General features: G+C 38.3%; 1 protein-coding gene across 16 annotated transcripts in view; it reads right to left on the bottom strand.

The window, feature by feature from the left end:
• FREM1 (FRAS1 related extracellular matrix 1) overlaps window positions 1–18,284 on the bottom strand; it is a 164,014-nt gene that overhangs the window by 109,760 nt on the left and 35,970 nt on the right. For 12 of the 16 annotated variants that reach the window (XR_013170415.1, XR_013170416.1, XM_077148152.1 and 9 more), the window contains exons 6-10: window positions 14,214–14,537; window positions 11,805–11,913; window positions 7,339–7,470; window positions 3,712–4,056; window positions 2,883–3,025 (exon numbers count right to left, since the gene is read on the bottom strand). Coding sequence is in view for 14 of the 16 variants with exons in the window: in XM_077148152.1 (XP_077004267.1) it covers window positions 2,883–3,025; window positions 3,712–4,056; window positions 7,339–7,470; window positions 11,805–11,913; window positions 14,214–14,537 (1,053 nt within the window). In the remaining 2 variants the exon portion in view is untranslated. Of the gene's footprint in view, window positions 1–2,882; window positions 3,026–3,064; window positions 3,193–3,711; window positions 4,057–7,338; window positions 7,471–11,364; window positions 11,569–11,804; window positions 11,914–14,213; window positions 14,538–18,284 lie in introns of those variants that run through there. The other 4 variants (XM_077148154.1, XM_077148155.1, XM_077148168.1 and 1 more) reach the window with 4 other exon arrangements.

Here is an 18,284-nt window from a genome sequence, read left to right as displayed (position 1 = left end):
AGAACAGTATTGTATGGTCTCTTTTAGAAAATACCTATAAGGAGATTGGGGCCTAGCTTGTAAGCTCTTACAGCAGTCGCATTTAGTTCAGAGCTATTAACATAATTTCTAAATTTTGAGATGCTATATATCTGAAACCTGGTATACTCCTCGAACTTTGGCTACCTATGTGACACCTAAGACTCAGAGCTGGAGTTCTGCATCTCTGAAGGTCAGCATTTCTACATACAACAAGTGTTAAAGAAACCAAAAAATAGGCCAGTCTTCAATTCCAGATAAGAACAAAGTCAGTTGGGTTAGGACAAGGTAAACCAGAATACAGGGGAAAGGATGACATTGTCTGTATTTTAGAACTTCACCTACTGTATGAAACCAAAGGTTTCATTTTGTCCAAAACCTAAATTTTCTGTAGCACATAATCTAACTCACCCTGTCTGGGAGAGCTCATTTAAACAACCCAAACACATGGAGCCCAGAATGGGAATGAGGGCTTCTAATTCCCATTACAATGTATCTGCAATACCCAGATACATTCCTGAGTATGTTGGACAATTAATCATGAGGTATTGGCAAAGTCCCTTGAGGAACGGGAGAAAAAAATATGGAACTACTGAGCTTTACCACTAGGGAAACCCCTGATTCTGTCTCAAATATTAGGGACTCCCAAGTTAATATGCCAAGCCCTTGATCTTGAGCCTTGCTTTTTTTATTATTTCTGCAGTAGAGAACTAAGCCTACCTATAGTTATGCCTAAGAGTTCTTCCAGAAAACCTCTTTTGTTGCTCAAATGTGGCCTCTCTCTCTCTAAGCCCAATTCTGCAGGAAAATCATTATCCTCCCCCCTACATGGGACATGATATCCAGGGGTTAAAGTCTCCATGGCAATGGGGGACATGACTCCCAGGGATGAGCCTGGCCCTGGCACTAAGGGTTCAACAACATATTCCTAGACAAAAGGGGGAAAATAAATGTAACAAAATAAAGTATCAATGATTGGGAGAGTTCAAGTACAGTCGAAAGGCTATTCTAGAGGCTAAGCTTTAGCCAGATATTGCTAATTATCATGGTTTGCCAACCCCCAACTAAAACCATTCCTGTTAACCCTAAAGAACACCTGGGGCTCTATCTGAGATTCTACAACAGTTTCATGCAGTAAGATTACTTTCCAGAAACCTAAAACCCTCAGGTGGATAAGTCTGGCTAAGTCCTGAAACCCAGAGGGGCCAGTCTTTTCAAGAACATTAGCTTGTTCCATCCCCCTATCCCATATTATCAACACTGCTTTCTAACATAAAAATGTTAGAAAGGGCAGAGCCCAAAAACCCCTAAAGATTGGAAGGAGGAGTTAGAGGAGATAGGATTTAACAAATGAGTATGATTGCTGAATCACTACATTGATATTTCTTTTAGTGTCCAGTGTTTGGGAGCAGCTAGAAGGAAAAACCTAAAATTGTAGAAGAATAACCCATATCAAACTCTGAAATCTGTTCTATAACTACTTGTTACAATGTACTTTGAAATTTATTGCTTTTGTATACATGTTATATTTCATAATAAAAATATTTTTTAAAAAGGCATGAGTATAGTGTTCTAATTAGAAACATAACTTAGTTCGAATGCTATAACAAGAGATACAGAAATAAATCCTATTAAGAGTTGCTAGTTTGGATTATCAAATCAACTAAGGTCTCAAGCAAATTTTTAATCTAGAAATAGCATAGTACTTTGATAAAAACGGAGGACTGTTATTTATAAAGGAATTCACTTGTTGGTCACCAAACAGATGAATTGAGAGTTTTCTCATTCATTCCCCATTCCCTGTTAATACAGATCACGTACTTCCTTCAGTTTCTGGGCTCTCTGACAGCACTACTCCTGACCATGCCCTTCCATTATCTTCATCTCAGGAAACAGATGCCCAGCTCAGTCACCTATGCATTGGTTCTTGTAAGCACCAATGACCTTACGAGAAAAAATTACATAGCCAATAGGATACCTGATTTAAGTAATCATTCTATAACAGCTTCTAGATTTGCCTGGATCCATACACATGCTACCTTACAAGATGGTAGATGTAAAATGCCTAGCGAAAAGCATTATACATAAAAGGCATCAGTTAAGTTTAGCTGTCCTTTTTCGACCTCTACCATCAAACTCTCTCCCTGTGCAGGAGCCTCCCCTTTCATTGCTGCTCAGACTGTACACTGATTCCATTTTTCCAATTCTTATATGAGAATGTTTGTTTAAATCTATGTCTGCATTTTATACATTTAACTTTGTTCCCTTTTAAGGCAAACTTCTTTTAAATAAAACTCTTTACTCCTTTAAGTAAAGAAATCTTCAAATGAACAATATGTAATAGCTAATTTATTTACTGTTTACCCTGTGTCGGAATGTTTTTAGTACTTTATATGCATTATATCATTTACCCTCACAATAGCTCTATAAGAAAGTTTCTATTATTACCTGTTTAATAGGTGAAGAAACTGAGGCACAGATTGACTAGTTAATTAATGTCAAGGTCAGGAAGAAATTGCAAACAGTTTAACTCCAGAGCCGACACATTAATCATTATAAAACATATAAAATAAGTGTTTCCTGAGTGTAATGAAGCAAGCAAATTTTGTGAGGTATGCGATTTTAAAAAAAGGGTCGCATGGTTAAAAAATTTTGGAAATACTGCATACATAAAAATCTACAAAACTCTATAAAAAGTACATTTTGGAGTAGTCCTGTTATAAAGAAATCTGCTTAATTTTGCTTATTCCATTGCTTCTCAAACTTACACATATAAAACCTATTTCCATGTAGTTTCTAATAAAATCTCCCAGAATTAATATCTGTGGAAGATTTTGACAAAGTTTCCAACGCTGGTCTCTTACCTGTGGCACTGAGAAATTTGGAGGTTCATGGCTGTCCCACAGGACAAATTCAAAAGAATCTTCAAAGATTTCTCCACCAAAGTGTCGATAGTAAATGATCCCATTAAATAGATCCCTCTGAAGGAACCCAGGGACAGGATAGCCTGTTGGGTCCACAAAACATCACATACTCGTGTAAGATTCTACCACCCACATGTTGGGGTACATTGATATTAGGTTTATCTCCAAAAGTCTTCTCTGCCTAGTATATTGTATATATCCAAGGAATCACCATTAAATCCTTTTTCAATATAATCATTGATGTAATCATCTGATAAATCAGAAAAAAACTAGAATGGTTACACCTGTCTTAATATGTGCAAAAAATTGTATGAGAAAAATTTTTTTTAAAAGCAGTCTCATTCCAAATATAGAAAGTAACAGTAACTACGTAATCCCTATTTTGTCAAACTCTTGATCTACTGTAAGAAGCAGTTATGAAATTATTATAATAAAATATAATTCATGAAATTATTTGATCAGCTATCGAGAATAGGCCAGACAGCCCCTTTCAGACCTATCTGTTCTACCACCCTGTTTGGCAGACTTAACTTCTCACAGTCCAATTGTGACCCTGAGGTCTGGCTCTGGCACTTTCTGTATGCTTAACGTTGGGCAAAGTTTAACTTCTCCAAGTCTCAGGCTCCCCACCCAGAAAATGTGACTCATAAAGTTGATGTCCACCTTAGCATACATTCGGACACAATTTCAGCAAACCCACAAGGATACACAAAAGTTCTCTATAAAAAAGTAAATCCAAGTCAAAGTATCCTAAATGCCCCAAACTTACCTATCCGTCCTGGCCCTGGCTTCTTCATGATTTCTCCAGCCTCAGGTGGTTTCGTGATATTAAAGAAGATGTAGTCATCACTAGAGTCCATGTCTGAAGCTCTCAGCATGGAACCCTGGATCAGGATGGTCTGTCCCTCCTCCAGTTCAATCACAACATTGGTTATAAGGAATGGGGGACTATCATCCTTGGGCAAGATGTTAATGGGAAACTTGTGGTGGACACTGTGATGACCATCAAATATCCGGAAGACCACAAAGTCTTTGGTGGAGTCACTGTCATCGTGATGATAGCGAACAGTTCCAGCCTGAAGGTCAGCAACAGTGAAGAGAAATCCTTTCCCCCCTGATGGAGAGAGGGGAGATGGAGAGCTGCTTGAAGAAGGGAGCATAGAGGCAGCAGCTGTGGTGAAAGCATCACTAGAGGAGAGGACATTAAGGAAAGTGGGGCTGCCAATTCTAACCTTACCTGAGAAACATAAGTTTGTTTAGTCGGCCCTGGGACCCCGCTAGACTTTCTGTTTTTTCTTTGTTATTATTTTTAAAACTTGAAGTAAAATTCACATAATGTAAGATTAGCCATTTTATAGTATACAATTTAGTGGCATTCAGTACATTACAATGTTATGCAATTTCTGTCTAGTTCTAAAATGTTTCGATCACCCCAAAAGGAAACCCCATACCCTTTAAGCAGTCACTCTCTATTCCCCCTTTCCCCAGCTCTTGGCAACACTAATCTGCTTTCTGTCTCTACAGATTTGCCTAATCTAGATGTTTCAAATAAATGGATTCATAGAATACATGTCCTTCTGTATCTGGCTTCTAATGTTTCCAAGGTTCAACCACATCATATCATGTATCAGTACATCATTCCTTCTGATAACTGAATAATATTCCATTGTAGAAATATACTGCATTTTGTTTATCTAGCCATCATTTGATGGACTTTTGTGCTGTCTCTACCTTTTGGCTATTGTGAATAGAGCTACTATGAACAAGTGTTTAAATGTTTTGTTTTGTTTAGTTTTTGTTTGTTTGTTTTTGCATGGGCAGGCTCTGGGAATCGAACCCCAGTCTCCAGCACAGCAGGCAAGAACTCTGCCACTGAGCCACTGCTGCCCACCTACGCACATGTTTTTACATGGACATATTTGTTCTTGTGTATTTACCTACTGTTGGAATTGCTGAGTCATATGGTAACAGATGTGGTTTGGAATACTAGCTTTAGCATTTATTATGTGTGTGGCCTTGGGCAAGGTACTTAATTTGAGACAGCTATATAACAGGGATACTAATGCCTATCTCATATTCCATAGTAAAAATGAGTGTACTTGAACAATAGTAAGCCTACAATAAGTGTCAACTCAGTATTGACATCCTCTGTGGCAGCACCACTTAGATGAGTGGTTTTTAGTGTGGTATTGAACCAGCAGCATCAGCAGCATACGGGAAATTGTTAGAAATGGAAATTCACAGTTCCTACCATAGATCTATTAAATAAAAAACTCTGGTGGGGGGGGGGGTGTCCCAGCAACATGTGTTTTCTTAAGCCTCCAGGTTAAGTTTGAGAACCACTGGCTCAAAAGCTACAGCTAGAGCTGTCATATCACAGGCTGGGATCAAATCCCATTATTGGCACTTGCTAGATGAACATCTCTAGACAAGTCCTTTTAACTTAGCTCTAAGCCTTGGGTCCTCCACTTGTAAAATGGGCATAATGATGGTATCTCTTCTCAGGAAGCTAAGGTGAGATAAATAAAATAAAGTATGTCGAATACTTTGCGTAGTGGTAGGTACAACGTTAATGCTTAATAAATGTTAGTATCATTTTCTACCTCTTCTGAGCCTAGAACATCATTGTATTATGGGCTACCATTCCCCATTTTATTTTTACAGTATTCATGACCTTTGCTCACTTTGCTTCTCAGACTCCCTTGCATCTAGAGATAGCCATATGACACAGTCTGGAAAGGAGATAATAGTTGTTGAATAGGAATCCTGGGAAAACTTAAATGGTTTGAGTTAAAGAGGGCAAAAACTTAGATGGCACGACCATTTTCATTGTTCCTTATCATTCTTCCTGTCTCAAATGTAGATCCAATACCTAGAGGTGTAGGTGCCATCTGGAGGCTAGTAGAAAATCACAGAAGAGTCTGCTGGCATTGTGAACATGGAATGTCTACCTCTGGACTTGTCACATTAAGGAAATAACTCTTTAATTGTTCAGTCGCTGTAGTTGGGTTTCCCTTATATGATGGCTGGGCTCATGTGTCAGCTTGGCCAGGTGATGATGCCCAGTTGTCCGGTCAAGCAAGCACGGGCCTGACTGTAGCTACGAGGACATTTCATGGAGTTGAATCATCAGTGCGTTGATTGCATCTATGGCTGATTACATCTGAAGCCAACTAAGGGGAGTGTCTTCAGCAATGAGAAAGCTTTTAAGGGAGAGGTGATGACATCGGAGGTCAGGAGAGACAACTTTCGTCTCCACTTCAGCCAGCCAGCTTCTCCTGGGGAGTTCATCAAAGATCTTCATTGGAGTTTCCAGCTGGAGGCCTGCCCTATAGAATTTGGATTTGTGCATCCCCGCTGTTGCATAAGACAGTTTCATAAAATCTCATACTTACAAATATCTCCCTTTGGTTCTGGTTCCCTAGAGAATCCTGACTAATACATCATATATGTAGTTGAACACTGACCCTAACCGATAAATCTAGGCTTAAGTTGTTCTGGGTTTAGGCAAGGGAATTTACCATCTATTTATCATTTTATCTTTAATTTCAGAATTCCCTAATCGCAAATGATGCTAAATAAGAGCGCTTTTTCTGCTTTACAATTAGGGAAAACAAGAAAATAATTGAATTAAATCCTCTAAGCTCCTTATAAGGAATGGCCTGTATTATCATAAAGTATAAATATCATTTTAATTAGGGCTATTACCTTGCTAACCACCATCATTACAATAAATTAATTTCTTTTAAAATATGGTAACTACTACTAACTACATAATTATTACTGAAATACTGAAAACCAGAATAGTTTTTGTTTTTTAATACATTTCTCTGAAGCAGAGAAATGAGAAGGAAGTATTTTTTTCTAACTGAGAAAAGACGGTCAGTTAAGAAACATATATATATGTTTTTTATGCTGTACAGCAGAGGTCAAATTTCATTATTTTTCCATGTGAGTATCCTGTTATTCCAGCACCATTTGTTGAATCTTCGTTTGCTTGGATTTCGTTCGTTTGTTTGCTGTTTTGTTTTTGTTTTGGGGACGTGCATAAACCAGGGATTGAACCTGTGTCTCCAGCATGGCAGACGAGAATTCTACCACTGAACCATCTTTTCACCCCCAAGAAACATATTTAAAAGGTGTTCTGCATGATATCCAGAAAGGAAAACTAAGATTCAACTAATAAGCCAAGTGCAAGGTACTATTCATAAATGGTTATCTATCAATTTAGCATCCTAATGCAAAAGATTTCAAGGTCTCCGGATAGTCTGGATATGACAATTTCCTTTAGTATTGGGCTCCCCCAAAATGATACATATGTCCTGTTAAGTACTTCTTTTGGAGAAAATACCTCTGGGTTTTTTTTTTTTCTAGATTACAAAGGTTGATCATTTACCTCTTAAAGTAAGCCGTCCATGCTGCAGGCCATCAGCTGTGACTAGATGGACTGCCCCAATGTCATCACTGTCTACAATCTGAAACTGCTCCCAAGTGATGGCCCGAGACTGCCCCTCCAGGAGATTCAGACCTATAAGAAAATATAGAAAAGCGTCTTGGAAAGTTCTATGACATGAATATGACTATTTTAACAAATGATTTATGAATTCTATCTCATGAAACAATCTGTAAATAGTACGTTCAGAAACTTTTCAGAAACTAGAATTTAGTTTTTATTTTTAGTAATGGTAACTCCAATCTGACAACTGATTCCTTACGATATATTCTTTAGAGGCAGGATGGTGCCAGGAAATAAATACTGAAGGAAAGAACACATGTTATTCACAGTGATTTCTAGTTCAAGAAGGTCCACAGGGAATTTTCCAAAACTACATCCAGATATTACAAGTGGAGAAAAAAAAAAGCAGAGGTGTTTCTGCATATAATTTGTGAGAGTACAAGTAGTTCACAAGACAGAGAATGTGAAGTAGTTAAACATTTAAATACAGAACCACCGCACTGGAGGGGCGTTTTTTTATGGTGTTGTATGTGGAGTACACGTCAATTCGCAGTGAAGACTGGGTCCGAGTTTAGATTTTAATAAGGGAGGGGTTTGTAGCTAAATAAATTAAAATAAAACCTTCTCCTTGGATTCTGAATGCTGAAGAAAATCTGTGGAGAGAGCGCAAGTGCTGGTTAAGGCAAAAGAATAAAAATCAGACTCAGGTTAGAGACAAGGGACTGTAGCATCATTCTACCTTCCCATTATCCAACAAAGCTGGTCGTCGATGATTGCAGAGGATGTTAAAAGGCAGGCGAGCGCTTTAAAGAAATGAGTTGATAAAACTTAAAACAGTACACTGATGGCCCAGTTTATACTTTCCCTCAAATTGACCCAGCTTTACTTGCCAGCTTTCTAGCTGGAGCAGCCCGTGAGGCCTTCCCATAACTGTGAAGCTTGGCCGCCTTCATTGCCTCATCTTCTGACAAGGCTGATGACTTCAGCAGCCCCCTGGGTGAGAGCCAGGTTTTGGCATGGCCTCCATTCAGTATGAGACCCACAAAGTTTGGGCAGTAACTGCTAATAGAGGCCTAATAACATGACCTGGAAGCGTGGGGAGTTAAACTCCAATGGAGCAAACCCTGCACAACACAAGACAGGAGATGGGAAGGAGCTGCCAGACTGTCCCCCTTTACCCCACCCCACCTCTGAGTCTGGCCAGACACAGCAGTTTCATCTTCTCCCTGAGACATCTGCATGACCTGACTGAACAATCAGTTTTATTTTCCTGTGGAGCTGTAACAGCTCAATCATACCGCCTTTTTATCTGCTCCTCACCCTGACTCCCCCTTTCCCTTGTTTTTAGAATAAAGTATGACAATCTACTTCAGTTCTGTTTTCTAGGAAACCTGAATTAAGGCACACAGTAATTTTTTTTTAAAAAAAAGAACAAGTATGCTAGTACATAGAAGGAATCTTGATGATGGCTAACGCAGGTTTTGAAGTCAAGAGTGCACAGTACTGCAAGGCATCAGGCATGGAATGCAGCAGAGGGGTAAAACAGAAACACTAGTAAAAGAGAGAACAAAATATTTACAGTTTTGTCTTTATGACAGAGCAATGACTGCCTTCAATATTCTTTAATGTATTTTCCAAATTTTCAACAATGGGTATATATTAAGTTCATAATAAGGAAAAATGCACTGATAAAAGGATTCTGATGTCCAAAATAGTCTAAATCAGAGTTGGAGCACATGTAGGGTGTTATCTTAGCAAGCCGGTGTGTTATAGGTCACACATACAGATATGGACTATTCAGTCTCTACACTCAAGCAAAAATCCACTTCATATGTGATTACCGTATTGCTAAACTTTAGGCTATCAAGTCCTTCTTTTCCCTCATTATCCCTCTAACAGAGATAGAGTGGAGCATAGAACAAGAATTTTAAATTAAGGCTGTGCAACATATGTTTTCTATTTTTACTCTCTGTCTGTCAGTCTGTCTCTCTCTCTCTCACAGACACACACACACAAATGTGCACATGCTTGCAACAATCAATTTAAACTACAGCTTGAGGAATTAAATAAGACATTGGGTCATCTTTCCCCTAACAGAATGTACCAGCCCTGCTTACAAATTTGTTTTAAGGGATATTAATGACATTGGTGTAGAGGGAAAAAAACTTCATTTCTTTTCCACATTTACATCTGATCTTAATATGTACATTATGAATCTGCTTAGAATTGAGAGGCAGTGCAAAGCCTTTCTTAGAAAAAAATAAAGTAAATTAAGTTCTTATGTATGAATTAATGAAGCTGAATGTGAGAATGATAGAGGGAGGAGGGCTGGGGGCACAAATGAAATCAGAAGGAAAGACATACGATAAAGACTGAGATGGTATAATCTGGGAATGCCTAGAGTGTACCATGATAATGACTAAATGCACAAATTAAAAAATGTTTTTGCCTAAGGAAGAACAAAGGAATGTCAATATTGTAGGGTGTTGAAAATAGATGGTAATTCATATTTTAAAACTTTAACTTTTGTGTAAGACTAATGCAAAAACTGTTTATTTGGTACAAAATTTATAATTTGACTAGTGTATTCCCTAATATAACTTATGTGGACAGTTTAATTGAACACCATAAGTACATGCAACTTTATTTTGTCTCATTTCACTCTTCCCTCTTTTGGTCTAAAAGGAACAAATGTTGAGTAGGGCATGAGATTTGGTAGGTTTGTCCAGAGTGATGCCCCGATAAGTCCCAGAGTGATTTGAACACTGAATAAAAAAGTATTTGCAAAGTCCCTTTGGGGGAATGGCGAGAAAGGGGGAAAATTCAACTTCCCCATGTGGAGAATTCCTGATATTCTCACATGCAGTGGAGACAACCAAAGCAATAGGCCAAGCCCTCGATCTTGGGGTTTGCTCATATGAAATTTATGCCTGCAATGGATAGGCTAAGCCTACTTAAAATTAGGCTTAAGAGTCAACAAAGAGAACCTCTTTTGTTGCTCAGATGTGGCCTCTCTCAGCCAAAACAATAAGCAAACTCACTGCCCTCCCCCTCTCTACGTAGGACATGACTCCCAGGGGTGTAAACCTTCCTGGCAATGTGGGACAGAAATCCTAAAATGACCTGGGACTCAGCATCAAGGAAATGAGAAAACCTTTTAGACCAAAAGAGGGAAGAGTGAAATGAGACAAAATAAAGTGTCAATGGCTGAGAGATTTCAAACAAAGTTGAGAGGTTATCCTGGAGGTTATTCTTACACATTATATAGATATCATCTTTTCAGTTAAGGAATATTGGAGAGGCTGGAGGGAAGTGCCTGAAAATGTAGAGCTGTGTTCCAGTAGCCACATTTCTTGAAGATGATTGAATAATGATATAGCTTTCGCAATGTGACTGTTTGATTGTGAAAACCTTATGTCTGATGTTTCTTTTATCTACCTTATGGACAGATGAATAAAATATATGGATTTAAAATAAATAAATAATAGGGGGAACAAATGTTAAAATAAATTTAGTACATTGATATGCTAGTGATCAATGAAAGGGAGTGTTAAGGGGTATAAAAAAATAAGGGAAACAAAGACTAAAATATATTGGGTAGATGGAAATACTAGCAGTCAATGAGGGGTAAGGGGTATGGTACATATAAGTCTTTTTCTTTTTCTTTCTTTTTCTGAATTGATGCAAATGTTCTAAGAAATGATCATGGAGATCAATATTCAACTATGTGATGATATTGTGAGTTATTGATTATATACCAAGAATGGAATGATCATATGGTAAGAAATGTTCATGTTTGTATGCTATGTTTAAAAAAATAAAAAATTTTAGAAATTAAAAATTAAAAAAATGTACTTGGAAGTTTTCTTTTTTGTATATGTGTTATATTTCACAATAAATACAAAAGTAAAAAAAAAAGTTCTCATGCATATATTTTGGTTTCTATGTAACTCAAACTAAAGATAGGGTAATGGATTACAGTCCATACTTTCTTTCAATCCCTCTGAGAAATTTGAGTTAGAGACCCTTTCTCTTTCAATCCAACTATGGCTCAATACCACAAATAGTCACTTATCTGTTTCATTTAGTTGAAAGTCATCCTTTGGTTTATCTTCTACAGACGAAAGAACTTGGCACCAGGACACAGAAGTCCTGGATTTAAGTTTCTCACTAGAAAAAGAAAAAAATAAAAAGAAGAAAAAAAACAAGAGAAAGAGAAGGAAGGAAGGGAGGGAGGGAGGAGGGACAGTGGGACCTATCTGATGCCCTTAGAAAACCACCAAACCTATCTGGGTTTGAGTTGCCTCATGCGTGAAATGGGAATAAAACTAACTTCTTTCTTGACCTATATGCTTTCTTGTATTCCCTTCAGTGTTATGTTGCCTGACACCCTCTATGAGCTTCACCTGTGTTCCAGGATACTCGTGGGGCCTTCGTATCTGCCGTTCTGATGGAGATGTGAACTGTAATAGGTGCACTGTTTTCAAAGAAGAAGTCAGATACCTCCAACTCCACCTGCAACAAACAGATGCATATGAATGCTATTAACCCCGTGGTATTCACAACACACTGATTCAAGTTCTGTTGCTATCTGATCTCATTTTTGACAGCCTCATCTCACTTTTTCAGGCTCCATATCTTTAGTTCATCAAGTTTCAAAAATGTTTCCACTACATTAAAGAATTTATTAATACATTGGAGAAGCATCAGTGCATTTGCCCAGGAGCCTGTCTCAGCCCACATCCGTCCACTGGAGCTTTTCTCAAAGGCATAGGGTCAAGATAAGTGGTTGTCAGTTGTGAGTGATTTTTGCCCCTCAGGGAGCATTTAGCTTTTTTGGTCTCGTAACTGGGGAGGGAGAGTGCTGCTAGTACGTAGCAGGTAGAGGGCAGGGATGCCACTAATATTCTACCATTCTACCACAAATGGTACCACAAGAAAGAATTTTCCCATCCAAAATGTAAACAGTGCCACTGCTATGAAACCTTGATCTAAAAGCATCTTTCCCACTAGACATATTTTCAAATTTCTAGATTTTAATTTGTTCCTATGACATCCACAGTAAATAGGTGGAGGCTATATGATAAGTTTTGAGCATTTACTATGTGTGCCAGATGTTGATACAGAAAGATGAGGTCTAACAAAGAAATGCAAGGCACAATGTCTACTTTTTAAAAAGGTATGGTCCATTTGAAAGGATAAGAGAATAATCAGAAAGCAATATATTAGCAAGTACTAAATAACTAAATACAAAAAAAACAGATTCCTGGGTACCAAAGCAACAGATTGAAACTACCCTCAGGCCGGGCATGTCATTTTGGAGGTGTGCTGTAAATAGGTATGAGGTTGAACCATACAAAAGTATGTATGATATGCTCTTAGGGAAGGTTCTTTAAAGCACAAGAACAAGTGAATTGCAATTTTCCAAAGAGGCTAAAATGCCTGGAAGAATTCTCTACCACAGGTAAGGCAGCCCAGGGAAGGGTCAGCTTCAGGACCACTGGCCCAGGAGTCCCACCCCGGTGCCTGAATGAGTTCCTCCACGGAGGCCGGGGCTTCCACTTTTCAGAGCCCACATAATCTGAAAAGCCCTTAATCTCCATGGAGGAAATTATGAATTATCTTCTAACAAAAAAATCACGGCATTTGGACAGGTACTGTTTTAAGATTTCCTTCACACGATGCGAGACAAAACATGCAGGAAGCAGCCACGGTAGCAGCGCTTTGCGAGCTCAAGATAAATCTGGATGAATAATGAGAAATGACTTCATAGCAGAGTAGACTTGAGAGGCAAGGGCAGGAAAGAAAAACAGCTGCCACACATTACTATGAAGTGAAGAAAATAAAAGCAAAGGGCAAAGCACAGCATTTATAGTCAGAAGTCTTTTGTTTGCCCTTGAGGCTAAAAGCTAAAAAGGCCTAAATTACATGGAGGTCAATTTGCTAGCTCCAGGGACACTCATTTTCCATAATAAGCCTGAACTCAAGTCTGTATCAATCTGCTCATTTAAATTTTTCCATCATGTTTGAATCAACTTGCTGGTGGGTCTTCAAGCATGTAAAGGGTTATTATGTGGCAGACTGTGACCAGCTGTTCTGCAATCTCATTGGATACAAAACAAGAGAAAAGTACCCGAAATCACAGCAGAAGGGATTTGGATTAGTACAGAAAGAGGAATTTTCTGAAGGGGAGTGTACAGTGGTGAAATTAGTTTTCAAACGAGACTGTAGAATCGCCTACCCTGAGTCGTGAGTGTTAGTAACAAAAATTGAGGATCTCAACTAATTAAAAAGAATAAAAGACGTTATTAACAAAAGAATTGCAAACAAAAGTCATTTCTAACTTCAGTGGTCTGTAATACAGGAAGGCTGTCGAGGGTAACTGAGTCCTCAAACTTCTGAGCCCTCCTCAGCATATTGTAGTTGACATGAGATGCTTTAAATTTTTATTTGTCTTCTATATTAAAAAATTGAAGCATTTTATGTAAAAATCCAGATTTCTAACATCTCAAAAAATGAGATCTACAGCAACACTGGGTGCTCACATGGCAGCAGTCAGGGCAGCCGAGTGGCAGCAAATTGAGATACTAGCTCGTTCTTCAGGTTGCCGCAGCCTCCCTCCATCCCAGTTTGCTCACTGACATCAGCTGCCTGGCTGCTCTGGTTATCTGAATTCACTGTCGTGATTTACAGTGATTAATCATCTTCTGAGGAAATGAACAAACAAATGAACCTGAAGTTAACGGGTACAGCCTCTTAAGCAAACTTCTGTGAATACCAACTAGGCCAGGAGATTTGCCTCTCCTCCATCTTACCTCATAGTTTCTCCTCTCAGGATGGCTGCCGTTTGGAGGCTGGTAGGCAATCTGCATGTCACTTAGATCTTTCCAGGTGAATGAGGAGATGGGTCTGGTGTGGTCCAACAGGTGTGTCAGGTAGCCCTGGGGTGGGGGGTGAGTAATGTTGAACACCAGCAAGGGTTTTGGAGTCTCATCATCTTCACAGTCCAGAACCGATGTAGTAAAAGAGGTTAGGATGAACTGATCCACTTCTAGAATAAGCATGGACATGAATGCCACCCTTGGACTCTGGTTAGGAAAGCCAGCTCTGATGTGGACTGGCAACCAGGCACTCTCTGACTTTTGAAGAAGAAAAAAAAACATAAGGGGGAAAACAATATGAATGAAGCTGTAATGCACAGGGTTAATAGCATTATATTTAACTTAAAGTCACAGCCTAGAAAGAGCAAGGATCTGAAAACTGGCTATCCTTTAGAATTAAATTGGGAAGTCTTTAAAACATAACTAATGCCAAAGCTCCAGCTCCAAAGATTCTAACTTGATTGTTCCAAGCAAGGAGCAAGAACACTGGTATTTTTAAAGTGCTCAGGGTGACTCTAATATGCAGCCAGGTTGGGAAAAGGGCATCAATTTTGGCATCAGAAGGACCTGTGCTTATGATTCTATCTCTAGCACTTATGATTTGTGTGACTTTAGGCAAATTACTTAATTCCTAAGTCTGGTTTCTTTACCCCATTTGTAAAATGAGAATATTTGATTTCCCAGGTATTAAATGAGGATTAAATGGAATATCCACAGTGAAGCACTTAATATTGGGCATAACACAGCCACTAAATACGTGCTAATTCCACAAGGGCAAGACACTTGTTTTCCCATCCACCATTACTGTTATTCAAGGATAATAAACTCTGATAACATCCAAAATAAAAAAAATTGAACTATTAGCCAAGTTGGGGAGAGAATTCCATTAAATGGAAAACTGTAATCAATGAATGAAATAAACATGTGCAATGTCTCCTGAAGCAGAGCAAACATGCAATAGTGACAGAACTTAGGGAGATGCTTCAGTCCTTTCCTATTACCCTACTCTTAGTTTAGAGATTTGAGCCACCATCCTTTTGCTGAATGAGTACCAAGTTATATAGACATTATTTCTTCAGCCTGTCCCCGCCCCATTCCCTCTAAAACCACTTCAGGAAGTGGAAGGGGAGGCTGGGAGAGATTGGCGGTGGTGCAGTGCATCACGGGACCTAAAGTCTCAACAAATGCTAAATGCACGAAGAGCCCTCCCAGTGGTAGACGGCAGCAACAATAGGATTTCATGGATCTCATTGTTGAGGAACTGTGATCAATTACTATCGGAGCTTCAAGTAGGAGTTGTAATGTATATGTAACAGAATGTTAAAAATGGAATTTTTCTTGCTGCAGTCTCAACTCAAGTTTCAAAAAAAGAGATATCAGATTTCAAAGTGAACTTGAGACAGATACTATATGCAGAATTGCAAAGCAAATTGTCTGAAATCAGTTCCAGACTTTAGAACTCATTTGCCCACTATAAGAATATAAAATGGTTGAGAGAGGTGAGAGAAAGAAATTTATATGGAGAGATGGGTTCTTTGTTGAGGTATGAGTGCCCCTCAGCCCCCCAGCACCATACCCACACGGGAAGCAGGAAGAATGGGTAGGGCTCCATTCCTTGTCTCAAGTGTCAGGAGGGAAGCTCCCTTGTAGGTGGAGCACACAGAGGGCTGTGTGGCTCATAGCGGAGGAAGATGGCTGCACTGGGATCAGCCTATCATCCTTGCTTGTGATAGCAAAGGGCATATGAGTGCTTCCCAATACAAGCCAAGAGGGACAGAGGACAGGTCTGGGGCCATCCTGGGTCCTGATTTTTTTGGCCTCCTAGAGAAGCAAAAAACCCAGCAGCAAGAAGCTAGAGATGGAAATCTGTAGGGAGAAATTGCAAATGACCACTCAGACTAGAAATGCATCCACCCAAGATAAAAGAGCAGAGTGACAGGCCCCCACGATGAAGATCTCCAGAGAAACCACGAAACTGTCCAGGAGACAAGGAATCAGCTTGAAACATCTACCAGATGCAGAAAGCGCGAGTCATGTTCCATCGCTGCCTGGTCAAGTAAGACCTCTGTCCCCACCAGTCCCTAAAATCACTCCCACTCCACACCAGCAAGCTTAGAAAACCAGCCAACAGAGCTCAAAAGAGAGACGAGCTAGAGAGAAATAGAGAGGACAGTCAACTCTCCCTTTTTCCACTGCATGGTTCATGAAGACAAGTGAATGATATACTAAGATATCCCAAGGTTTAGAGTATCTACTCTCCATGTGTTATAAGGAAAACAAAATATACAAAGATACATAATTCTAGAATGGGGAATCATGATATAAAGGAATAGTGCTGAACACTGACACCAATCAAACCTACAGTGAAGTCTAAATAAATATGTGATTTTAAACATGTTAACAAAATGGATACAAATGTCAAAAATACTTACTTGAAAGAAAAGATTGATGCTAAGAAATAAGATATAACAATCATATTCTAGGACTAAAATGGAAAATTATAGAAACAAAGCCTGGGACGTGGGCAATTAACAAGAGAAAGGATAAGCTGTATTGCTACATATCACATATGGAAAGGAGTTGATGGACCTCATTTCATCTTTTGACTTTAGATATTAAAAAATACAAGTTAAAGATATTTTTTAAATTTAGGGTTAAATCCTGGTAAATGTAAAATGGGATAAAGAACTGTCAAATAGGTGAAAGTTATAAGGGCAAAGAAAATATGACCTATTTTGTAAGACAAAAAATTTTTAATTAGCTAGAAAGTATAAAACAAGATCACAGAAAATTCCACATATCCACTATTATAACTAATAGTTTGCATTCCCTTATTCAAAGCAAATATTCTGAAATTCAATTAAAATATCCAATTGTATGTGCCTTACAAGTGTTACACTTAGAATGATGTAGAAAGATTAAAAATAAAAGAATGATCCAAATTTATTATGCAAGAAAAATAAGTGGAAGTGATTATATTAATTTGAAACAAAGGTGAATTCAAGGCAAGAAGCATTAAAAACAGCAATGTAATCCATTGATGTTGATAAAATATACAATGATCCTTAAAGACATCATATTTTACATTGTTTTGGCCAAACCACGTGAAATAGAGCACAATAAGTGGGGAATAATTACTGAAAAGGGAAGGACAGAATTATCATCTTTACTGGAAGATATAATTACGTTCTTTAAAAGCCCAAAGAATTGAAAAAAATCTTATAATAACTGAATTCAGGAAAGAGGCCAGGTACAAGAAAATTACATGGGCGGGCCACAATGGCTCAGCAGGCAGAGTTCTTTCCTGCCATGCCGGATATCAGGGTTCGATTTCCTGTGCCTGCCTAAGCAAAAAAAAAAAAAAAAAAAAATTACACCAAAAAAATAGCTTTCCTATTTATCATCAATAATGAAGAACAGGATACAATGGGGGGAAAGATTTTATTCACAATAGTTTCATAAAAACAAACTATCTAGGACTAGACTTAATACGAGTTCACAACTTACATGAAGAAAACTGTAAAATTTACAGGAATTGATAAAAGAACATTTGCACGATGAAAAGAGATGCCACATTCTGGATGAGAAGACTCAATAAGGTAAATGTTCCAATTCTTCCCAACAACGCATAGTTTTAATTCAGTCTTGATAAAAACTCCCAGGGGCTTTTGTTTTGAAACTTTTACAAATGATTTAATTATTTATCCGAAAGTAAGATTAGGTAGAAATGGCTAGGAAAAATTTCAGTAGGGGTTATGAAGAAGAACTTGCCTGGAAAATGTGGAAGTTTTTTATAGACTTATGATATTCAGAATAACATGGTACCAGCACAAGAATAAGTAGACAAATCTAAAGGAACAAAAGACCTCATCTTGTCCTTGAAATAGTATGCACAATATCTTGGTACAATATAATAATAATTAAAATTATTCGTAATTCAACAAACAGTGTTGAGAAAATATGGCTATTTGTAAAAAAAGCTCTTCCTTGCATTTCATTATGTAA

Source organism: Tamandua tetradactyla, chromosome 2, assembly GCF_023851605.1.
Source record: "Tamandua tetradactyla isolate mTamTet1 chromosome 2, mTamTet1.pri, whole genome shotgun sequence".
Classification (NCBI taxonomy): domain Eukaryota; kingdom Metazoa; phylum Chordata; class Mammalia; order Pilosa; family Myrmecophagidae; genus Tamandua; species Tamandua tetradactyla.
This window is presented reverse-complemented; position numbering and strand designations above follow the sequence as displayed.